This window comes from Macaca nemestrina, chromosome 19 (genome assembly GCF_043159975.1).
Source record: "Macaca nemestrina isolate mMacNem1 chromosome 19, mMacNem.hap1, whole genome shotgun sequence".
In the NCBI taxonomy this organism is placed as follows: domain Eukaryota; kingdom Metazoa; phylum Chordata; class Mammalia; order Primates; family Cercopithecidae; genus Macaca; species Macaca nemestrina.
In genome coordinates this window covers 58,717,419-58,743,639 of record NC_092143.1, presented here as the reverse complement: position 1 = coordinate 58,743,639, position 26,221 = coordinate 58,717,419, and the positions used below count along the sequence as shown (strand labels likewise).

The following is a 26,221-nucleotide window of genomic DNA, read 5'->3' as shown; positions in this document are numbered from 1 at the left end:
AAGGTTCTGACTTTTATTTTACTCAAAGGACGGGAATATAAACCTTGTCTCAGAGTTGAACAAATAGTAGTTGAAAGGAGGTCTGAGAACATAAAGAACAGTTTGAGATTGGCTGAAATATCTGAAAAAGCACTCAAGGCAAGTCATAGACTTCTAAAGTTATGCACCAGATTACTGTGGACTGGAAGTTTCTAAGAACTTAACACACTGTCTTTTTCTAGCATTAAAAATGACCTCCCCCACCCCCAGTATGATTATTTTGAAGCTTTCAGCTTAACTGAATCTTTGTTGCTCAGAATGTAAGTGTAATGTCTTACGACTCTACCAAGACCAGCATGAGATATCCTGGTCCCTAAATTCCACACAGTTACCTAAAAGCTTACCTTGGGAAAACCCCTTTACACCCCAAATGAATGTGTTAATAACAATTGCACAGTTTTGTGAACGTTAAATTAATTAGCATGTATAAGGGTTTTTTCATAAAATTGGCCTGAAGAAAACTCTTTATGTCTACTTTATTCCTTCCTTTTTACTAAGTTTCCACTTAGTTCTAGCACTATGATTCTAACCTGGAACCAGAGTGACCAGATGTTCTCACTTTTCCACCAGATTTCCATTATATTCAAGCAAAAAACACTTCAGGATTATGCAGCTTGCATAGAAGCTTTCAACTGGAGTGCTAGGAAGTACTTAACAACTGGTGAAAGCTCTCAAAATTTTTGGTTGCAAAGTCATATTCTTTAGACAGTTCTAGATGGTTTTCTGTTCATTCCATCAACACTATAATTGAATACATATTACTATTAAATTGACTTATTCCCTATCCCAATTGGCTAATTTTATCCTGACACTTGGCCAAACACCTCTTTTCTGAATAGGTCAGTTATTGGAATTGAAAATATGGAAAAATTGGGACAAATCATTTGTAAAAAAATTAGAGAAAGTGCTAGACATCCTTCTTGTTCAGGATTGCTTCTACTCTAAGACTGCCTAAAACTTATCTGGTATTTTACAGATGCATTAACTTGAGAGAACATAATTCATAAATTCTACCTCTAGAGTTTCAAAAGGCTATTTTTAGGGTAACCTAGAAGTGATATTGCTGTAATTAATTTCTAGTTGATGGATTAAAGATTAATTTCAGGCCAGGCTCAACAAATACAGAAATTTACTTAAAAGGAAAACATAATTCTCAGACTTAGAGTGTTCTAAAGATTTTCATGAATCAGTCCATGAAAGATAATAGGGTCATTACACAGGCAAAAATTACAAACTTGAATTACTATAAACCTGAATTATCTAAGGAAAATCTAGAAATTTATTCTGAATTTATTTTGAACTCTGAAGCAGATATGGATGTGCATATTATAGAAGTTTTTAATGCCATATATATTCAGGCTCAGAAATTAGCAGGAGTGATTAACCATTGGGAATGGTTTCTCAAGTGGATCAGTTTCTTTCTGTTGCTTCTTTCCAGCGATCAATCAGCTCCCATGAGGTAAGGAAACAACATAATGAATACTTTCTTTAATCTTGCATGAATAAAGAGAGAAAGGAAGGGTGACATCAACAAGATAGCTCACTAGAAGTGCCTGGAGTTCATCCGCACCCACAAAAGAACCAAAGCAACAAATAAATAGTGAAGATTTGAATGTGGTGTCAAAGAGAGAATGCTGGAGTAGAACAGGGGAGTGGAGAGGCAACTGTGGTAATTGGAAGTCCAAGAGAGCAGCATGAAGGCACCTGGCCTCTGCAGCCCCATCTCCCTTGCCTAAATCAGATGGGCCCAAAACTAGGGGCAACTTCCCTTTGCAGGAAAAAGGTAAACAGAAGAACCTCATCAGTCCCCACTGCCATTGTAAATGCCTACAGTATTTACTACAAGAGAATTCCACAGTCCTCATAAGTCATGAGCCCAGTTTGGAGAGCTGCTGAAGATTTACACTGTTGCATTGCTTCAAATTAGAAGAACAACTTATGCACTCCCCCAATCCCCACCCACCTCCTGTGAGCCAAGCTGCTGCAGCACAGCACTGTCTTGATACTAGAGCCACCTCTAAAATGTACCCTTCTCTGGAGGCCAGTAACCACTGCACCTCTGCAGCAATGGTGCTCCATCTTCATTCCAAGCCCAGTGGCTACACTCTACAACCCTAGCTGTGTGGACCCTGGGTTGAGGATTGGCTGTGACTCTGGTCCTGCACATCATGGAAACCAACCCCTCCACCCCCAGCACCTCCATTTAGGAAAGGATCTGAGTCCCACCCAGGGTGAACCCACCCTTGAACCAGCCAAACTGGTGCATGTCCACCCCTGAGTAGGAAAGGTCCCTGAGCCAATAAACAGCTGGCCTGCCCCTAGGCCAGCCAAGAAACCATACAGCCATGTCGGAGGCTTGAGAAACAGCTCCATGGGCTTCCACAGAAAAAATGCTGCCAGGCCAGCTGATCAGCTTTGTGCCCACGTCTGGGACTTGATAAACAGCCTTATGAGCCTCCCCTGGCTGAAATGCCCCCATACCAACCAAGCATCTGAATGCCCATGTTCTAGGCCTGAGAAACAACACCACGGGCCACCTCTAGCAAACACAACTCCAGGCCAGCGAGGAAACCATATGGCCATGTGCTGGGTATGAGAAACAGTCCCACAGGCCACCCCTGGCAGACAGGCCTCCAGGCTGGCCAAGCGGCTGTGAGCCTGGTCCCAGGCCTGAAAAAAAAACAAACAAAAAAAAACATGGGTTGCCCTGAAGACACACCTGAAGGCAGTTGAGGAACTACATGCCCATGCTTCCAGGCAGAGTAACAGCCCTGTGGCCTCAACCCCAGTGAGCCAGACCCTAAGTTAGCTGACCCATCAAGTGTACCCATGTACCCCTGATCTGAGAAACAGCCCAGTGAGTCCACTCTTAGCAAAGTCATACCACCACAAATTCTCTCAGCTTAGGCAAGTGAGACACTTGCAAATGTCACTAGCATAGTGACATTACAGCTGAAGAAACTACATAGAGACTACATTACTGTATCTACCTGGGATTAAATACAACAAACTCTAAAAAACTGATACCCCAAGACTCATCAACATGAGTAAGTTTCCCTACATATCGTACTCCACAAAATTGGAAGAGCCACTGTCCCACCAGATGCACAGATACCAACATAAGGAAACAATAAACATGAAAAAGCAAGGAAAAATGACACCTTCAAAGGAAGACAGAATTATCCAGTAACATATCCCAATAATAAAGAAATATACAAAATGCCAGAAAAAGAATTCAAAATAATAATCATAAGGAAACTCAGAGAGATACAGGACAATAAAGATAGTCCAATAAAATCAGGAAACAATTTATGATTTGAATGAGAAATCCAACAAACATGTAGATATTACTGAAAAAGAACCAAACAGAAAACTAGAGCTGAATAATTTGGTAAATGAATTTAAAAAAATAGAATCAAGAGCTTCAATAATAGACTAGTACAAGAAGGAGGCAGAATTTATGAATCTGAAGACAAGTCCTTTGAAATAACAAGGCAGAGGAAAAAAAATAAAAAGAATGACACCATTAATGAGACAGCATAAATGAACATACATTTGTATTATGGGCATTCCAGAAGAAGAAAATAGAAATATGTAGAAAACACATTTAATGAAATAATAAGTGAACACTTCCAAAGTTATGAGAGAGAGATGGACATGTAGATCCAGGAAGCTCAAAGAATGCCAGATAGATTCAACATAAACAGGTCATGTCTTAGGCACATTACAGTCACATTGTCCAAAGTCAAAGACAGAACAAATTTAAAAACAGCAAGAGAAAACATTGTCACATATAAGAATTTGCTATAAGACTAACAGTGGATTTGCCAGCAGAAACCTTACAAATCAGGAGATAATGGGATGGTATATTCAAAATGCTGAAAGAAAAAACTGCTAGCCAAGAATATTCTACCCAGCAAAACTATCATTCAAAAATGAAAAAGTATTCTACAGAAAGGAAAACTTAAGGAAATTCATCACCACTAGATAGGCCTTAAAAGAAATGCCCAATAAGTTTTTCATTTGGTGGTGAAAAAACAGTAACTATCAGGAAAATATGCAAAACTCTAAAACTCACTGGCAGAGCCAATATACACAGGAGAAAGAAAAAAGAGTCAAACCTTATTACTACAGAAAACCACCCATTCACAAAAATAAACAGTAAGAGATGAAGTAAGGAACAAAGGACATATAAAACAACCAGAAAACAATCACTGACATGACAGGTTTAAGTCCTCATTTATCAATAATAACCCTGAAAATAAACAAATTAAATTCCTCATTTAAAAGATATAGACCAATTGAATTGACTAAAAAAGACCCAACTATATGCCACCTACAGGAAACTCACTTCATTAACCCGTAATGACACATAGACTGAAAGTGACGTGATTTAAAAAAAAAAAAAAAGATTTCACACAAACAGAAACCAAAAGTGAGTAAGAATAGCTGTACTTACATCAGCCAAATCAGACTTCAAATGAAAAACTGTAAAAAGAGACAAAAGAAAACATATACTAAAAAAGATTAATTCAATAAGAGAAAATTTGTAAACACATATACACACATATATACCTAATGCCACAGCACCCAGATACATAAAGCAACTATTATTAGATCTAAAGAGAGATTGATCTAATACATTAATAGTTGTGGATGTTAACACCCCACTCTCAGCACTGGACAGACCACCTAGACAAAAACCCAACAAAGAAATATGGAATCTAAATAGCACCATTGACCAAATGGACCTAATGGATATTTAGAGAATGTTTAGAGCTATTTCAGTATTTAGAGAACATTTCACTGAACAGCTGCAGAATACATTCTTTTCATTAGCACATGAAGCATTCTCCAGGATTAACCATATGTTTAGACACAAAAAATCTTAAAACATTTTCAAAATTAAAATTATATCAAGTATCTTCTCTGACCACTTATAAGAAAACTAGAAATTGATAATAAGTAGAAGATTAAAACTATACAAATGCATGACATTTAAACAATATGATTCTGAAAGACCAACGGTTAAAAGAAGTAGTTAAGAATAAAATTTAAAAATTCATTGAAACAAATAAAAATAGAAATATATGTCAACATTTATGGGTCACAGCAAAAGCAGTTTTAACAGTCAAGTTTATAACACTAAATGCATACACTACATAGAAAGATTTGAAATAAAAACATAATGATCTCAAGAAACTAAAACAGCAAGAGCAAAACAAACCCAAAATTAGAAGGAAATAAATAATGAAGGTGAAAGCAGAAATAAGTGAAATTGAGACTAAAAATACAGTACAAAAAAATCAATGGAATAAAAAGTTGATGTTTTGAGAAAATAAAATTGAGAAACAGCTAGACTAAGAAAAAAAGAGAGAAGGCATAAATGAATACAATCAGAAACACAATGGAAACATCAAAATAGATACAACAGAAATAAAAAGGATCATTACAAACATCAATGAACAGTTATATGCTAATAAATTTGAAAACCTAGAGAAAACGGATACATTGAACCAAGAAGAAATAGAAAACGTAAGCAGGACAATAATAAGTAACAAGATTGAATCAGTTCTAAAAAGTATTCCAACAGAGAAAAGTTCAGGACTAGATGTCTTCACTGCTGAATTCCACTAACCATTAAAGCAGAATTGATACAATTTCTTCTGAAACTATTCCACAAAATTAAGGCAGAGAAAATTCTGCCTAGGTCATTCTATGAGGCCAGTATAACCTCACTATCAAATACAGATGAGGAAAACAAAAAATTAAAACTACAGGCCAATATGTATGAAAATAGAGGCAAAAACTTAAACAGAATACTAGCAAACTGAAATCCAACAACACACCAAAAAGGTATTACACCATAATCAAGTGAAATTTATCCAGGAATGAAAGTATGGTTCAACACATGTAAATCAATAAACGTGATACATACATCAGCAGAAGAAAGGACATGGTTATCTTAATAGATGCAGAAAAAGCATTTGATAAAATTCACCATCTCTTCATGGTAAAACCTCATAACAAATTAGGTACAGAAGGAAAATATCTCAACACAATAAGGTCCATATATGACAAACCCACAACTAACATCATACTGAGTGGCGAAAAGCTAAAAGTCTTTCCTCTAGGAACTAGAACAAGACAAGCATGCCCCCTCTTACCAGTCTCATTCAACATACCACTAGAAGTCCTAGTCAGAGCAATTGGGCAAGAAAAATAAACAAAGGCATCCAAATTGAAAAGAAGAAAATCAAATTGACCCTCTTTGCAGATTATATGATTGTCTGTGTGTGTGTGTAGAGAGAGAGAGACTCTATCAAAAAACTTGTAGAACTGATAAATTCCTTAAAGTTGTGAGATACAAAGTCAACATGAAAATTCAGTAGCATCTTTATACATGAACAATGAACTAGCTGAAAAAAAATGAGATGGCAATCCTAATTACAATAGCTACAAAAAAATAAAAATAAAATACCTAAGAATAAATTTAACTAATGAGGTGAAATACCTTTACAAGGAAATCTATGAAACATTGAGAAAAGAAAATGAAGTAGATACAAACATAATGGAAAAACATCCAATGCTCATGGATTGGAAAAATTAATATTGTTAAAATTAATATTGTTAAAAATTGATAAACAATTAATATTGTTAAAATATTGTTAAAATAGTATATTAACCATACTACTCAAATCAATCTACAGATTCAATGCAATTCCTATAAAAATTCTATTTCTTAATAGAAAGAGAAAAAATAACCTTAAAATGTATATGAAACCCTAAAAGACTTCAAATTACCAAAGCATTCCTAAGCAAAAAGATCAAAGCTGTAGGCATTATACTACCAGACTTCAAAATTCACTACAAAGCTGTGTTCAAAGATAGCAAGGTACTGGCAAAAAAACAGTCACATAGACCAGTTAAACAGAACAGAAAATCAAGAAATTAATTCACATAACGACAGCCAACTGATTTTTGACAAAGGCACCAAGAACCTACATTGGGAAAGGACAGTTTCTTCAATAAATGGTGCTAGGAAAACTGGATATTCACCTGCAGAAGAATGAAACTAGACCCTCTATACGAAAATCAGTTCCAAATTGGTTGATAGACCTAGCTGTAAGACCGCAAACTACAAAACCACTAGGAGAAAACATAGGATAAATGCTTCAGAACATTGGCCCAAGAAAAGATATTATTCCTAAGACCTCAAAAGCACAGGCAACAAAAACAAAAATAAACAAATTACATTATATTTAACTAAAACCTTTCTGCACAGCAAAGGGAATAGTTGACAGAGTGAAAATACCACCTAAAGAACCAGAGAAAAGATTTATAATCTATTCATTCAACAGGGGATTAATATCCAGATACACAAGGAACTCAAACATCTCAACAGCAAAAAAAAAAAAAAAAAAAAAAAAAAAAAAAAAATCTGATTTAAAATGGGCAAATGATCTGAACAGATATTTTTCAAAAAAAAAACCAAAACATACAAATTACTAACAAATGCAAGAAAAAAAGTTCAACATTACTAATTACCAGAGAAATGCAAATCAAAACCACAACTGTATCATCAAACTCCAGCTAGGATGGGTAGTATAAAAATATGAAAAAATAACAAACGCTGGTGAGATATGGAAAAAAGAGAATTCATATACTGTTGGTAGGAATTAAAATCAGTACAGACACTATGGACAGCAGGACAGAGGTTCCTCAAAAACTACAAATAGGAGTACTGTATCATCCTGCAATCCCACTATTGTTTATCCAACGGAAATTCATATATTGAAGAGACAGCTGTATCCCCCTGTTTTATTGTGGCACTATTCACAATAGCCAAGATATGGAATCAAATTAGGTGTTCAACAACAGATAAATGGATAACAAAAAGCGGTATATATACACAATGGAATATTATTCAGCCATAAGAAATAATGAAATCCTGTCATTTTCAGAAACACGGATGGAACTGGAGGACATTATGTTAAGTGAAGTAACTCAGGAATAGAAAGTTAAATACTACATAATCTCATTCATATGTGAAAACTAACCACAATTGACCTCACAAAAGTAAAAAGTAGAATGGAAAATACTGAAAAGTGGGGTGGGTTGGAAGAAGTAGGAGACAGAGATTTTTTAAAGGATACTAAATGATGGCTAGATAGAAGGAATAAGTTCTTGTGTTCCATACCGCTGTAGGATCACTATGGTTAAGAATAATATACATTTTCAAATAGCTAGAAAGATGATATTGAATATTTCCAACTCAAAGAAATGATCAATGTTTGAGATGATGGATATGTTAATTACCCTAATCTGATCACTATATTCTACATGTATGGCAATATCACTATGTACCCAATAAATATCTACATTATTATATGTCAATTTAAAAAATAAAATTAAAAATAACAGAAAAGGGGGCACTGTATTTTGGGTTGGCAAAGCAATTACAGTAGAGTCACATCAAACTTGCATTGAATCTATAAGTTCCATTTTATGGTATCAAAAAATTAGAAAAATAAATAATCCAGTGCAACATCTCTTTCATAAGTGAGTACCTCAGATAAATGAAGCAATATGTTTGAAGAATTAAATGTAGTTTGTGACATCCATGGGGAAAATATGTGAAAAATGACAAAGGTTTTGAGTCAATTAGAAAAATTAAAATAAATGGTTAAATGGCCAAGTAAGTGGATGGTGGTATCTTTATTGATATCCTCAAAGAAAAAAATTAACTGACCACTATATAGAAATACATTGATATTATTTAAAAAATTATAAACATCTATAATACTATTGTATATGCTAAACCATAGAATCGTATGCCTTGCATTTTAATTTTTTCTATGCATGTTTACTTTGCTATGTTTTTCTATGCATGTTTTTCTATGCATGTTAACTTATATCATAGAAGTTAAGATTAACCCATTCAACACCCATTAGGAAAGACGTAGGTCAACTGAACAGCTGGATTCAATGTGGGAAAAACACCCCAATCTTTCAGTACAGAAACATTTACACATCTTAAATTTAGATATCACAAAGGAAAGTATTCATTGATCATAATGCTAGCAACGGATGTTGGAAATGGTGTACAGACTGTATATTTTCCAGGTTTTTTCTTTTTTTTTTTTTTTTTTTTTGCTTATAAGTCTTAAATAAGAAAATGGCAAAGACAGGAGACATGTATGTGTCTGAGATGGATGAAATCAGCCTGTTGAAGTGGCCCTGCAGGTGCAGTAAAGTGGGGTGGACTTTGCAAGTCTGATATGGTTTGGCTTTGTATCCATACCCAAATCACATCTTGAATTGTAATAATCCCCACATGTCAAGGGTGGGACCAGGTGTAGATAATTGAATCATGGGGCAGTTCCCCTGTGCTATTCTCATGATAGTGAGTAAGTTCTCACATGATTTGATGGTTTTATAAGGGGATTCCCCATTTGCTTGGCTCTCATTCTCATTCCTGCCACCCTGTGAAGAGGTGCCTTCTGCCATAATTGTAAGTTTCCTGAGGCCTCCCCAGCCATGCAGCACTGAGTCAATTAAACCTCTTTTCCTTATAAATTACTAAGTCTCAGGTATTTCTTCACAGCAGCGTGAGAACGGACTAATACAAAGCCTCTACCACAAATGGCAAAGAGCTGCTATCCAATACATCTCTCACTTAGGAGTGGGTTTGAAGCATGTGAGCAATTATTCCTGCAGAAATGTAGTCTACAGATTTCCAGGTACTCTAGAATTCAACAACTCATAGGCCTACTAGAGGTACTTTCTATTCTCACATTACATAAGGTAGACAAACACCTCTCAGAATACCTTCTTCCTACGATAGGCAGACATTATGTGTTAGATATATACAATAAAGCTGAACTGAGCACCACACTCCTGGTGCTCCAAGTAGTTTACGGTTGATAATAGCAGAAAGTGGAAACAATTGTGGATTAACTACATTGAGCCCTCATCCTCTTCTATTCAAGCTGAGCCTTTGGAGAGAGGTGGTTTTCTTCTCATTTATAAGAAGTGAGTTTTTGAAAAGACTATTAACCCTTAAATTAAAATCTAATTATCAAGATTAAATCAATACAATTCAGGTAAATTACTCTTTTTTCATCATGAGTAAGAGGAACACAAAGATACACAACCTTGAACTTTCTTCTCACTTCTGCTATTTTATCTTCCATTTCATCTGTCTTGTGTTTGGTTAGGTGGAAAACAGTACCAATGCGATAAGCCTCCCTATAGAGGCTCTTGAGATGTTTCTCATTCTTTAACTTCATCATGGTCAAAGATTGTATTTCAGATTCATATTGTGATTTTTTCCTTATACTGTAAAAGTAAAGCAAAATATTAATATGATTATTGAGTATATAGTGAGACAAACATATTTAATAACAGCAAAAAGGCATAAGATCATATTTTATGTTGTCAAAAATACAAAATTGTGAGATAATTAGCTGAAACTTGAAGACGGAACATGTGTCCTAGGACTCCATTTATTCTGCTGCTTCTGATGGTTACCCCTAATTGTCAGGCTGTTTCCAATTTCAGAAGCATAAGAGCATCAATAAGAACGGCTTAAGGAATCCAGGTGCTTGGTTTTCTGAATATTCAAAATCCCTTTTATACTCCTTTCCATTTCAATTTGTGAATTCCATAAAGGTGTTTTTACTGGAGAATATGTTCAATGGAAAAGCCTAAACAAAAACCAAAGCATATAAGACAGCAAACTTTCTCAACTTCAATATTATTGACATTTGTGGTGGCACAATTCTTTTCGTAGGGGGGATGTCCTGTGTGTTGTAAGATATTCTGCAGCATCTCCCACTAGATGCCAGCAGCACTGTCTCAGTTGCAGCAGCCAAAAAGGTCTCCAGTCACTGCCAAAAATCCCCTGAAGGTACAAAATCATCCCTGTTGAGAACTACTTGAATAAAGCAATGGTTCTCAACACTAACTCCACATTATAATAACCTGCAAAGCATTTAATAAAACTTTGTGCTTCCAAAAATTCTGGATGGATTACTAGGCTTATAATAATATACAATCAATCTGGGGTAAAGCTCCAGGGTCACTATTTTTAAGCACCCCACATGATTCTAACATGCAACCAGAAAGCAAACTACAGATATTATCTGGAGCAGTATCTAAAGCTTGTATATATGTAAAAATCACAGGGAGAGCCTTGAAAGTCACAGATTCACTCTCTGAGGCTTCACTCTCAGAATGTGGTTCAGTAGATGTTGGATGGGTCTGAGAATAGCTCCCAGGTTGATGACACTTGGTTGCAGACCACACTTCATTCAAGTAGCACTATTCAAGAGGTTGGGGTGAATACACATGATTAGCTTTCACTTCACAGAACACAGAGAAGATTGAATTAGTGTGGCCAAATCAGCTGATGATGAGCTGCATTGATCCTTCATTTTCACCTATTCCAAAATAGGATGAAAGAATGATGTAGAAATAAGAATAAATATACATTCAGGCAAGCAGGAGACATAGCTAGGCTCACAAAGAAGGTAACCATCTCTGTAGAATAGAAATGGGGTCAAAAATCAAAGCATGAATAGAGGAGAAGCAGCATAAAACAAGCTGCAGGTGTTGCACCAGTTGAGTGACAAGTGTGAGGTTCACTGACTCATGGCAGGGCTTTGCATGAGCTGTGCTTGATGTGGAAGGATCATTCACTGACTGGGGCTAAAGATACATAGTGAGCAAGGAGCCAAGGCATTGAGGAGAACGGATCCTGAGACCAATAACTCAACCAAGTTGCCTATTGCAGTAACTGCAATAATGTTATCCCCAATATCATCTTTGTATGATCACTGGGAATCAGAAAAAATGACCATAAATGGAAGAATTTAAAGATTGGTGAATTGGGACCAAGTAGGGTGAGGTAGAAGCAATGACATAATTTCAATTGGAAAGAGATAAACAAGAAGATGTGTGTGTATGACAGAAAGACAGGGGTGTATATGTATGTATGTGAGTGTGTTACGTGTGTGTGTGTGTGTGTGTGTGTGTGTGTGTGTGTGTGAGAGAGAGAGAGAGAGAGAGAGAGAGACAAAGATAGAGAAAAGAGACCTGCTTATTTAGAATGGGACGCCTCAAAAAAGACATCAAAACATATTAAGAAATATCTTGTTTCCAAAGACCTAGCAATCAGAGTGTGAACCCAAACCACTTTAGGTGATACTGATTTTATGAAACATTCTGACAAAGAACTTAAAATAAGTATATTTAAAATGCTCAAATATCTAAGTAAAGGAATCACTAATTTTGTAAAAGGAAAAGAAATTTTGACACACAGCAGAAATTAGACAAAAATAGATAGATGGGGAAGACAATAAATTATAAGGAATAATGAAAAGAAATATGGACAGAAATAATTAAAATAGTTTTGAAATAGAACCAAAAAGCTCCAAACTGAGAAGACTCAAAGAGAGTTTTGGATTAATAGGTAGGAATGAAGTACTAAGGTATTCACTCAAAAAGCAGCACAAAAAATGTGGAGGGGGTGTGTATGTGTGCGTGCAACCACACACAATATATAGGTGTGGCATGTTTGTGTCTGTACATAGTATGTGTATACTTTTGAGTCTATGTGTACTTACGTTTGTGTACACATGCATATTTGTGTTTGTGTATATATGCTTTTTGTGTTTACTTGTACATATGTGTATATGTGTGTTAATCTTTGTGTATGTATGTGTATTTATGTGTGCATGTTTATACATGTATTTGTTTTGTGGAAAAAACAGTCCATGCATTAAGTGGAGCGGGATGAATGTGTGGTGTGTTTGAACATGTGTTAAGCGACATTCCCCTTGATTTACAAAAGGAACGCTAATAAGATATGTTGTGTAAAGACTACAGAAATTTTCTATACTCCCTATGAAGAAGATTAGTTTAAAAATCTCTCAAGTCAATTTCTATACTTGAGAAAAAAATAGGACCCCAGACCAGATGACAAAATTAGTTGTGACTACTAAACATTATAAAAATAAAAAATCTCTAGCTAAAGATATTGTGATAAAACAGTAGAATATTAAAGATACTTAAGGACATACAAAGTGATGTAATAAATGCCAGAAGAAAATTATTATCTTCAAATATAAGCAAAAATAATTGTGAAGCTATAGTTCCATACATTGCCAAATTATTATTCAAGATTGATGAGCTAAATTGGCGTAGCTTAAGAAAATTTACCAGAAAGCCTTTATTCAAATAACTATTAAAGAATCATTTTAGCCACTGGAAAGTGAACAAAAAGAATAAACAAGAAGATATAAAGACAAAAATGAATGAGAAATGTCAGCAAATATATGTATTGTGAAAAATTATTATTTAAAAGTGAAACAAAGGCACCAGATAACGATTTTAAAAATAGGACAAGTGTAAAGATGTTCAATAGTAATTTATTTTTTGCAAAAATATGTGTAATGCTCAGGAGGAGAATAGAAAAACTAAATAATTCCAGATTTATTTAAAATGTCTATAATTAGCTAAACATGTTTTAAAACTAGCATCACTAATTAGGCTTATCATAATACACATGTCTAAAGTACACCTACTAATATCATCAGATTATGTTTAAAAAATAAGATTCACTGCTGCCTAAAAAATAAAGACTGGGGACTAAACCACTCAAAAATCTGAAAATAAACATTAGTGCAGCAACAGTAATATCATAAAATGTAATTTAATAAGAAAATCATGAATAAGAAACAAGGTAAAAGTAGATAATAAAAGAAAACAATTCAACAAGAAATGAAATATTTATTTACTTCAATGCCTCTCACTATATATTCTCAAAATATGTAATAAAAATGCAGAATTATAAGAAGCAATTCACAAATCAACTATCAGATTCCTATCAGTACATCACAGGACAGGAAATAGGATAGATAGGTAGCAGGTGTATATAGCAAAACTATACCTGAAAAATTTCAGTACCAAAACCCAACAAGGATCATCAAATTGAAAAGTCTTACTTAGTGCTAAGCTGAAAAAATTACACACACACATAGCTACAAACAAAATTGTGAAATTTCAGAACTCTTAAATAAGAAGAGACAATTCTGAAGTTCCCAGAGAGAAAAGACAAATTATTTACAAAGAAATTATATTCAAAATGTCATCAGATGTCCTACCAAGCAAAACTAAATAATAAAACAAACAAACAAAAAAAAAACCCTTCAAATTAAGGAGAAAAATTGACATTGGATTCAGAATATGACCCTGAGAAAAGCCTGGTGGAGTGGATTCAATAGAGAATTAACTGTGAGTTCACAGAAATAGATGTGTTTATTTTTTTAAAGTTTTGCTACAAAAATATAGAAAGAGATGAATTACAGGACTAAATAAATACAGTTTATTTTGTGTTTTCATACTTTATATAATGAACAATATTATGCAAAGCTCATGTGCTGCTAATGATGAATAATGACTCATGGGAAAAAGGAGATACTCGTATTGTGCACCAGTAAGCTGGTAAGAGATTGAGATAATTCTCATTCATTATATCTATACTCCCTATGAAGAGGATGATTAGTTTAAAATGAGGGTAATATGGGTATTAGGATTGAAGAGAGGGAGAAGATATAAAATGGTCATGAGAAAAGTGGAATTGTTTAGAAATTTCTTGGTCGTGCTGAACATCACTTGAGATTTATGGTCACAGAATTTAAGCTCTATTCAGAAGTAAATTTATTGTGCTGCTAATGAAGCTTAAACATGAGGGCCTCTAATTGGCTCCAGCCCCTTACAAAGTCCTTTGAGTGTCTCCCTAGCAGTGTTTTCACATGGTGATATGGTTTTATAAAGTTTGTAGAAACAAGGTGTTTTAATCAAAGTTGACGAAGATCATTCTCTCTTTCTAATATAAGGTCTCCTATGTCAAGTGGTATTCAAGTGACTGGGCATTTTGTATTCATAACACTGTTTTCTTTTATCTACTGCCCCCATATACTGTAACTTCTAGGGCCCACCAAACCAGGATCCACTCCGTGAGAATACTTAGCACACTTGTGCTTTATGTTAGCCACATTCAGCTGCTAGGAAAAGTTCAATGAAGAAAACTGCTGGTTTAGTTAGGGATAGGGCTTTTCAAGTCATAAAAACACAGTCTTGAATGTTATTTAAATATGTGCTTATTTTGATCCAAAGTAACTAGGTTTGGAAAGAAGGACAATAAAGCGGGATAAATAAATGTAGTAAGGATGACAGATTGGTCATCACAGGGTCAAATATTTGTTGGAGTGGGGGTGCTAGCAGAGTAAGCTAGAAAAAGAGGTGTTGGTTATCTGTGAGTGGATGCTTAAAATTGAGAACATGAAGTAACTCAATTTTTGGAAATGACAAAAACTGAGTAAAACTTTAAGAGAAGGTGGTTGGTGTAGGATGGGAGAAAAGACTGTTGAAAATGAGAAAGCAAATGGATTGAAAGTCTAGGTTCTTTCATGGACTGTATCACCCAAATTCATATTTCAATGCCTCTGCAGAGGGAGAAAGTAGGAATAGAAAGTATAATTTATTTTTAGTATTTAACTCTTGGAAAAAAATTTAAAATGGGCTAACATGTGGGTGAGTAGTTAATTTTAGATGATATATATATCATTTTAATGCATGATTTGTATACTTTTCTCTTTTAATGTCTGAAAAAAATTAAAAAAAAAACAAAAGTAAAATCATTTAAAACACTGATTCAAAAGTTTGTTGCACAATGCTGGAAAAAGAAGTATTTGACAATTCTGTGAAGCAACTCAAATTAATAGGCTGGTAAGACATAGCTAAATGGGTATGAAAAACACAGTACCCTGTGGATTCATTCTAGGTATTCCAGGCTATTTAACAACTTCAGTAATATTCAAATTGCTATCTCTACAAATAAATCACCACACTGTTACTTCTTAAAAAACAAACTTCATAAAATATGCCAATATATCTCTACATTGTTCAATAGCTTTTTTGCTCATTTCCCTCAATTACCAACCCCATCTTTGGCTCACTGCAATTACAATGGTATTGTCTTGCTTGAGATACAGTTGAACACTAGAAATAGATATTTAGAATATTTTACAGAGCTTGAATGTAAGAAAATGACTATATAGAAATTCATACCACATAGTTAATTTCAAGCAAACTAAACCTAAGTTAATCAATTTCAAATCATTTTTAACAAGCTCATTTTCCTTGACTTAGGTTTTTGAAGCCTGCCTATCATGTGAATAAGTAATCACCGTAAAATTGTTTGCTCAAGTCGAATGTCCCAAATGTAAAGGGTCTATTTCTAATGGATGCTCATTTGTTTGAAAGACAAAATTATCAAATTATAAACTGCTTCTGCAAGGTAAATAATCATATCATCATCGTTGTTACAAAAAGGTCTAGCAAATATTTGTATGTATAGGATAACTGAACAAAGTCTCTTAACAAATATGGCATCTGTGTTTTAATGTTGGCATTCTGAAGGTAAACTATATATGAACAGTATATCATATATTGCAGTAATTATGTAATTTATTTAAATAGTGTAACAGTCTTGGAATGACATCATATGTTGAGATAGTTTTCTAGTGGAATTTTAGTGTATATAACAGTTCCAATTTGAGGATGTTTCATGGGGATATTCACTAGACTTACGAAATCAGTGATTTGCTTTTTAACCATTAAATTATGTTTGGACTTGTGGAAAAAGAGAAACTGGCACTAAGGGGAAGGTGATTCAGATAAATGGTAGAGTTAAAAAAGATAATAAATAAAGGAGAGAGTAAGACACACAGAGTTTTCTGAGATAAACAATGGATATAGTCAAATGTAGAGATGGAGAATTAAGTTAAACCATAAGCTTTTGGTTTTTTTTTTTGAAGTAGGTTTTGTGTCCAAAATCTTCTGTAACATGTCAGAAATAGGAATCAAGACTTAACTAACAGAATAGAAGAGGCTGTGTTGCTAAGTGGAAAGAACATAAATTTTGGGGTTAAGTAGACCTGTATTCAAATCCTGATTGCTTCTTATGTAATCGGGGAGGAAGGTTTCATACTCAATTTCCTTATCATCTGTAAGATTAATTTAATAATACCTATCATCAAAGTTGTAATCTAGATTAAATAAATTGAGGGTAATATATACATACTGCTTACCTGCACTGAATAACACAAATGATTCAATAAACAGTTTTTTGTTAATTAAAATAGTATATAAAGACTGCATGATTCTTTATAGTGTTCTCGGCTTCAGTGAGGAGAGGGAAAAAACATAAGAAAAATAATCATTAGTCTTGCTTTGGAACAGAAAAAGACACAAGTGGATCTGACATCAGAATATATAGCACAGAGAATAGGAGGACAGAGATACTGAAGCAAAGGAAGAACTAAGAATAAACTTTTATATTTAGCTATCATTCATTCATTATGTCATTTGTTCAACACCTATTGAGAAACACACACACACACACACACACAGATACACACAATGAACGCAAGTAAGCAGCTCAGGCCAGACAGGAAGCAACAAATAAGCAAACTGGCAGTAACTGTACATAGTGTGAAAAGTGCTAAAAGGGAAGTATGGAATCAAGGAAAGTTAGTTAAATGGATACTTATTGAGCATTGATTATATGTCAACAGCTGTGCTACGTGACTGATACATGAAGATAAATGGAAACAAGTTTATACTCTCATGAAGGAAAAAGGAAACAAAAAACAGATTCCAGTGCAATAATAAGTACAGTAATGGAAGAGGCACTTAACACTGTTTTGGTTTGTAGACAGGGGAAGATGAGTTACCAAGAGGACGAGCTTCAGGGAATAGTTAATGTCTGAGCTATTGTATGAAGGGTCAATTAATCAGTTTTAAAAATATGCTGAAGAAGAAGAGGAAGAGAAGGAAGAGGAGGAGCAGGTGGAATGAGGAGGAAGAAAAAGTAAATATCTATCAGAAGAATATTGGAGACCAAACTGAAGCTGAAACAATATGAGTTCAGATGCATAAGCATTTTAATAGGCTAGAACATAAGGATGGTTAGGGTTTAGAAATAGTTTGTCACTGTTAAAACCCACGTTGACATTTGATCCCCAATGTGACAGTGTTACGGGGTGGGGCCCAGCAGGAAGAGTTTCAATCATGGTGGCAAATCCCTCATGAATGGTTTGGTGCTGCTCTCGCTATAGTGAGCTCTTGCTTTGGTGAGATCGGATTAGTTTATATGGGAATTAATTAGTTCCCATGACAGTGGGTTGTTATAAAACCAGGATGCCTCTCAAGTTTTGTGTCTTTGTACCTGTTTGCTTCCCCTTTGACCTTCTCCAGCATGTTCTGATGCAGCACAAAAGCCCTAGCCAGGATGGCATCATTCTCTTAAACTTCCAAGCCTGCAGAACCATGGACTGAATAAACCTCTTTTCTTTATAAATTACCCAGCTTCAGGTATTCTGTTATAGTACCATAAAACAGACTAAGATCATGGAAGGAATAATAAGAGATGAGTCTGAAGTTGGGCAGGTGACAGTTTACAGTGTCCAATCTATCATTCTGGAAGCATGGACTTATCTAATAGCTGGTAGGGAACCTATGAAATGTTTTTAAGCTGCTGAAAGAAAATAGTGTTCCCATCATGAGACAATAGGGGCCTGGTTTATTTTATTGGTAATTGAAATAGAGAGAAAGAAAAGTACCCATAGGAGAGATATTTAAAGAAGTTAGTAAGATGCTGGCAGTGAGCTAGGTGAGAGGGATATAGAACCATGCCCAAAACAGGTAACTTGGTGGATAACAGTGCAGGATGTAAGTTAGGGGAGAGAGCAGATACTTAAAATGATACTGTTGGTAGAGCTAGAGAATGTCGAGATTAAAGAGTCAAAAAATGTTATAGTACTTGTTAAAATAAGGGGACCAGGTGAAATTTCTGGGACAGGAGATGGAGCAAGGGTATAAATGGGCTGAGATTAGTACCCTAAACTAATCAGGGACAGCAGAGATATATCAGCTGCTCTAGGATTACTGAAAAGAACATTTCACAGAGTTAAACGAAGAACCGGAAGAAGCAAGAGAATGGCATCCTGAATCTCAAAAAGGGATAGCATCAAAGAGGGCACAGACACAAATGCTTGGGTAACATGTAGAAAGAAAGAGAGAAAAAAAATGGCCTACCACAGGACTGAAAAATGACCTTACGGATTCAGGAAGAAAGGTCTTTTTTTGCACTTAAGTAAGATTAATTTTGGTAGCATGGGATTTAAGAAGCCAGACTGCTTTATGTCAAAACAATGATTAATAGTGAAGGAAATATTACTAATAATCTAGCAAATATTGCTAACTATGTGTAATTTTTAATAAGAATAAAAGGGAACTATTGAGTGATTTGCTGAAAGTACAAACAGGATGAAATCAAAACTTTCATTTTATATTGGAGGAGGATTAATGATGTCTACAGGCTAAAAAGATAAGGAAGGAAAAAAGATAGTGAATAAAGATGTCAAAAATGGAAGTGATACGAGTAAAACTATGTCTTGAAGAGGACAGAAGAGGTTGAGACCAACAGCACGGATGGACAGCTTGGCCTTGAACAAAAAGTATTATTTACCCCTTGGAATCTAAAGGGGAAGGAAAGCTATTTGCAGATGCTGTCCCTATAGAATACATTTGTTTGACAAAAAGCATGCCACGCCTTTAATTTCTCCTTCCAATTTGAGTAAACTATGATTTAAATAAATCAAAGTTTTATTTCTGAGTTTATGTTGTGTGGGATTTATGGTGCTGTTTGAAGCTGAAAATCTATGTTCTAAAATTTATAGATCACCTGCCATTATCTTTTTGAATACTGCTTTCCCCATTCTTTCCTTTATTTCTCATTCTATTTTCCATAACTTGAATATTTCTTCCAGATTTTCTCTTGTTTTCTCTCTGTGCCGTATTCTGGGTTCTATTTTTAGGTACACTGATGAATTTCCCCCAGCTCTTTCTACTATTTAATTAGTAGAATCTTCAGTAGAAATGAATCCAGTTTTTAATTTATTTATTATTATTATACTTTAAGTTGTAGGGTACATGTGCATAATGTGCAGGTTTGTTACATATGTATACTTGTGCCTTGTTGGTGTGCTGCACCCATCAACTCGTCATTTACATCAGGTATAACTCTCAATGCAATCCCTCCCCCCTCCCCCCTCCCCAATATAGGCCCCGGTGTGTGATGTTCCCCTTCCTGAGTCCAAGTGATCTCATTGTTCAGTTCCCACCTATGAGTGAGAACATGCGGTGTTTAGTTTTCTGTTCTTGTGATAGTTTGCTAAGAATGATGGTTTCCAGCTGCATCCATGTCCCTACAAAGGACACAAACTCATCCTTTTTGATGGCTGCATAGTATTCCATGGTGTATATGTGCCACATTTTCTTAATCCAATCTGTCACTGATGGACATTTGGGTTGATTCCAAGTCTTTGCTATTGTGAATAGTGCTGCAATAAACATACGTGTGCATGTGTCTTTATAGCAGCATGATTTATAATCCTTTGGGTATATACCCAGTAATGGGATGGCTGGGTCATATGGTACATCTAGTTCTAGATCCTTGAGGAATCGCCATACTGTTTTCCATAATGGTGGAACTAGTTTACAATCCCACCAACAGTGTAAAAGTGTTCCTATTTCTCCACATCCTCTCCAGCACCTGTTGTTTCCTGACTTTTTAATGATTGCCATTCTAACTGGTGTGAGATGGTATCTCATTGTGGTTTTGATTTGCATTTCTCTGATGGCCAGTGATGATGAGCATTTTTTCATGTGTCTGTTGGCTGTATGAATGTCTTCTTTTGAGAAATGTCTGTTCATATCCTTTGCCCACTTTTTGATGGGGTTGTTTGTTTTTTTCTTGTAAATTTGTTTGAGTTCTTTGTAGGTTCTGGATATTAGCCCTTTGTCAGATGAGTAGATTGCAAAAATTTTCTCCCATTCTGTAGGTTGCCTGTTCACTCTGATGGTAGTTTCTTTTTCTGTGCAGAAGCTCTTAATTTAATGAGATCCCATTTGTCAATTTTGGCTTTTGCTGCCGTTGCTTTTGGTGTTTTAGACATGAAGTCTTTGCCCATGCCTATGTCCTGAATGGTACTACCTAGGTTTTCCTCTAGGATTTTTATGGTATTAGGTCTAACATTTAAGTCTCTAATCCATCTTGAATTAATTTTCGTATAAGGAGTAAGGAAAGAATCCAGTTTCAGCTTTCTACTTACGGCTAGCCAATTTTCCCAGCACCATTTATTAAATAGGGAATCCTTTCCCCATTTCTTGTTTCTCTCAGGTTTGTCAAAGATCAGATGGCTGTAGATGTGTGGTATTATTTCTGAGGACTCTGTTCTGTTCCATTGGTCTATATCTCTGTTTTGGTACCAGTACCATGCTGTTTTGGTTACTGTAGCCTTGTAGTAGAGTTTGAAGTCAGGTAGCGTGATGCCTCCAGCTTTGTTCTTTTGACTTAGGATTGTCTTGGCATTGCGGGCTCTTTTTTGGTTCCATATGAACTTTAAAGCAGTTTTTTCCAATTCTGTGAAGAAACTCGTTGGTAGCTTGATGGGGATGGCATTGAATCTATAAATTACCTTGGGCAGTATGGCCATTTTCACGATACTGATTCTTCCTATCCATGAGCATGGTATGTTCTTCCATTTGTTTGTGTCCTCTTTTATTTCACTGAGCAGTGGTTTGTAGTTCTCCTTGAAGAGGTCCTTTACATCCCTTGTAAGTTGGATTCCTAGGTATTTTATTCTCTTTGAAGCAATTGTGAATGGAAGTTCATTCCTGATTTGGCTCTCTGTTTGTCTGTTACTGGTGTATAAGAATGCTTGTGATTTTTGCACATTAATTTTGTATCCTGAGACTTTGCTGAAGTTGCTTATCAGCTTAAGGAGATTTTGGGCTGAGACAATGGGGTTTTCTAAATATACAATCATGTCATCTGCAAACAGGGACAGTTTGACTTCTTCCATATTGGGAGAGATTTCTTACAACCATAACACTGAAGTTAGCACAGGTGTGTGAGAGGACAGGCTCATGTACTGCACAGCCTCATGAACGGGATCGTCTTTCTGGAAAATAGTTTTAGAGACGAAGTGGGAATTTTAAAAGTATTATATGCTAATAGAGATTTCTAAACAAAATAATCCACTGCCGTAATATTTACAACAAGGAGTAAGAATGAGAGCAATCTAAATAACAGCAATTATTACATAAATCATAGTTCATCCATAGAATAAACTATTATACAGCTATTTAAAAGATGTATTTAACAGTTGTTTAATATCATGAAAAAAACTATTATGTCATGTTGGGAATAAGATCAAAACTCACAATTATTTAGTAAGAAGGAAAAAATTCAGTAATATATTAATAGCTATATTTCTATGTATCGAAACAATGTTAGGGTCTCAATCTCCTTTTGTACGTTGTGTATTTTTCAAATTACTTACAACAAATGTGTTACAGACAGTGCTAAACAGAGAAGACATCATTGCTCTTAAGGCATTGGAACTTTTGGTTAAATGGAGCTTTGTTAAATATGGCGTAGGAAACAAAATCATAGTTTAGAGCATATCCAAGGACATAAGTTGAAAAATAGAACCTTCCTCATAAACATAAGTTTGCAATGATTAACTCAACTTTATCCTAGGACTCAAAGATTTTCTGCAAATAGTGCTCAGAAGCAAGTGGACTACACATGGTTTAAAAAAAAATAGCCAAGAATACAAGTGAAAAAGGCACTGAAGCATGAGCTAGAAGAATAAGAAGCAGAAGCAAATGACAAAGACTACAGATATTTAAATTATCAGGTGCAGATTATAACTATTCACACAGTTTAAGAGATAAAAGATAAGCTTCAAGTATCTGTGTCAAACAAAAAATCATAAAATGACCTAGCAGATTTGGATGAAAAGCAAATAAAACTTTAGGAAATGAAAAATTACACTTGCATACATTTGTAATGCAATGTATACTTGCTGCATATATATATAGACTTGCCAGTTTACATGTGCAAATACTTGAAATAGACAAAATTATTTGCACATATACATAAATGTAATACATATATATAGTTACCAGTTAGAAACAAGAATATAAGAACTATTTTGACATATGAATTGGTAATTATCTCTTAGTCCTGTGTTTTAATCTTCTCTTCTTTAGAAACATGACTTAGATATATGGTAGACCTGACTCTTGCCTGCAAATCTCTTAATCTCTCTTTCACATTATTTTACCGTTTATTAATTCTCTGTTCTGCACCATGTAATCCACTGTTAAAAATTATCCACTTAATTTTTAATTCCTGGTAAAAATTGGGGGTAAATTAAATGATTAATAATTAAGTAACATCTCAAGGTGTTTTCTGGGTAAGCAAGATAATACACCATGGAAAGAAATCCTTCCCAATAAATAGAGCTGCATTCCCACTGCTTGTGACAGATGTACTTGTGTTCCCAATAATTCACTACATCTATTCATTTTCTGTTATTTGTTATTTTTTTCTTTTGAGACAGAGCCTTGCTCTGTCGCCCAGGCTGGAGTGCAGTGGCACCATCTCGGCTCGCTGCAAACTCCACCTCCCGGGTTCACACCATTCTCCTGCCTCAGTCTCCCGAGTAGCTGGGACTATAGGCACCTGCCACCATGTCTGGCTAGTTTTTTTGTATTTTTAGTAGAGATGGGGTTTCACCATGTTAGCCAGGATGGTCTCGATCTCCTGACCTCGTGATCCGCCCACCTCGGCCTCCCAAAGTGCTGGGATTACAGGCGTAAGCCACCGCACCCAGTCTATTCTTGAGAGAATTAGACTTGTCATCCCACTGACATCAGACTTGGCCATGTGACTTGCTTTGTTCAAAGGAATGTGAGTGGTGTTAACATGTATCACCCTCCTGTGGAAGCTACAAGAGCCATTGAGTGATCTCACTAATGTACTTTTCCCTCTATTACTAGCTAAATTACTACGTGAGTGAGAAAACAACCTTCTTATTTTGAGTCACTAAGATTAGGGCGTTGCGTGTTAAGCTAATCATAAACAAAAACACCACCATATCACTCCAGGGACACAAACTGGAGAGATTTGTTATATTTAATATATTGTATTATGGTATATAAGAAAAAATGTATTTGCAAATTTACCTTTCATTGATTTGTTCTGTTATTTTGTTAATATCAATCCCAAGTTTTTTATTGTCTTCCATCAGTTTTGTACATGCCAAAGAAATAGCTGAAAAATCTTTTGCAACATCAGAAAGCTCAATATCCCATGTTTTTTTCTTTAAGAAGAGAATAAAAGAATCATTCATACATGTCTAATTATCAAAAGGCAAAAGGTATAATAATGAAATAACTCTTCGATATATGAGTTAATATTTGGAAATACAGAATGGCATTCTAAGTGGGAAGCAGGAAAAAAATCAACTTACTGCAGCATAAAAATCATTAACTGCTTCCTCATACTGATTTTCCTGACTTTTTTGCTTCCAGATTAGTTGGTCATAAACTCTTCTCAAATCTTCCAGCTAAGAAAGAAGAGATACAGAATCAAGTGAACTATGTAGCTTTTCATCCTTCCATAAGGTAAAAAATAAATTAATCATGATAAAGTAGAATTTGTTTCAGTTACATAAAAATTGAAAAACAATAGAAAATTCAGAATTATAATTCATCACATCAACAAGTTAAAGGAGAAAATAAGTATGCTAACACTTTGCAAAACAGTCATTTAATAAATTCACTCACTATCTAGTTTTCATATCTTAAAAAAAACTAGTACAAGAAAAAATTGTTCAAATATAATATAAAGAAACAATAGCAAATACCAAAATAAATTATAAAATACTGAATGTATCCTCATTAGACTCAAGAGTAAGACCATATTCTCTCTTTTATCACCATTATTATTAATCACGCTTTGGGAAAGACTAAGTAAACATAATTACATAATAAAATCAAATATTAATATTATAATATTAAAAATGAATAGGTAATATATCTTCAACTTTCAATAACATGATTAAATACCTAGAAAAATAGAAGAATTCTATTTAAAACAACAATAAACAACTTTGGTAAAATAGCTGGGATATAAGGATTAGGAAATGAACAGCTTTTATCTGTAAGAGTAATAATCTCTTTTTGAAATATAGAAGAAATAATTTTAAAGTTTTCTCAAAAATATAAATTATTTGGGAAAAAATTTGACAAAAAGTAGAGGACTTATATAAAGTAAACAAAAACTCTTATTAAATACCCTAAATCAAGTTTTACATGAAAAGGATGATTTATTACAAAAAGGTTTAATAGATTATAATGTGTGTTCTCTCAACATTAGAGTAAAAATATAGCAAAATGGAGTAGTATTTTTTGAACTGCATTAAATGAAGTTCACATGGAAAAAAGGTACCTGAGACTAGCCAAAAGTTATCTGAAAAATAAATATTGGAAACTTGCTACCAGATACTGAAACATCCTATAATACGTCTATATTAAGGCAACATTTATTTTCCTCATCATAGTAAAGATCAGAGGGAAAAATTAAACGCCAGAAATAAATCCAAATCAATATTTTTAAAAAATGATATCTGAATTCAGTGAGCGAGAAGTTGTTTAATTAATGGTACTGAAATAATACGAAATCTCTGTTTAGAAAAATTCAAAGTGGTCTCTATACCTCACATCGAACTCATATAATAACAAAAGTAAAGTTTCAGAGGAATAAAAATCTAAATGCAAACACAGAACATGTTCAAATTAGAGTAATCAATAAAATTTCATTTGCATAATCTTGGGCTAAAGGAGAGTGTCACCTTAAACTAAGAGATCTGTTGATGGGTTTGACAGCACATTTTATAAAAATGTGTGTCAAAAAAAAAACCACCATAAACAAAATGTAAATTATAAAAGAAGACCATGAAAAAATGTAAAATAAAAAGCCAACATTCCCAGATTATGTCCTTGCAGAGACATCAAGGAAAATAGTGAAGCAGGAGTCTCTGAAAACTCCCTCCTATATAAATGTAATTTAAAAAAAAAAAAAAAAAAACTGGCAAAAAAAAAGTCAAATCAGCCTTGTCAGCACTCAAAATTAGCCAAAGGCTTGCAACAATCTAGGGAGCACTGATTTAATAAAAAACAGCCTAAGCTTAGT

General features: G+C 34.5%; 1 protein-coding gene across 12 annotated transcripts in view; it reads right to left on the bottom strand.

Annotated features, from left to right (window-relative positions):
• LOC105498394 (coiled-coil domain containing 178) overlaps positions 1 to 26,221 on the bottom strand; it is a 506,590-nt gene that overhangs the window by 316,301 nt on the left and 164,068 nt on the right. For all 12 annotated transcript variants that reach the window (XM_071085481.1, XM_011770472.3, XM_011770477.3 and 9 more), the window contains 3 exons: positions 24,498 to 24,593; positions 24,211 to 24,347; positions 10,197 to 10,380 (listed from right to left, as the gene is read on the bottom strand). In XM_071085481.1, coding sequence (XP_070941582.1) covers positions 10,197 to 10,380; positions 24,211 to 24,347; positions 24,498 to 24,593 — 417 coding nt within the window. The remainder of the gene's footprint in view (positions 1 to 10,196; positions 10,381 to 24,210; positions 24,348 to 24,497; positions 24,594 to 26,221) is intronic.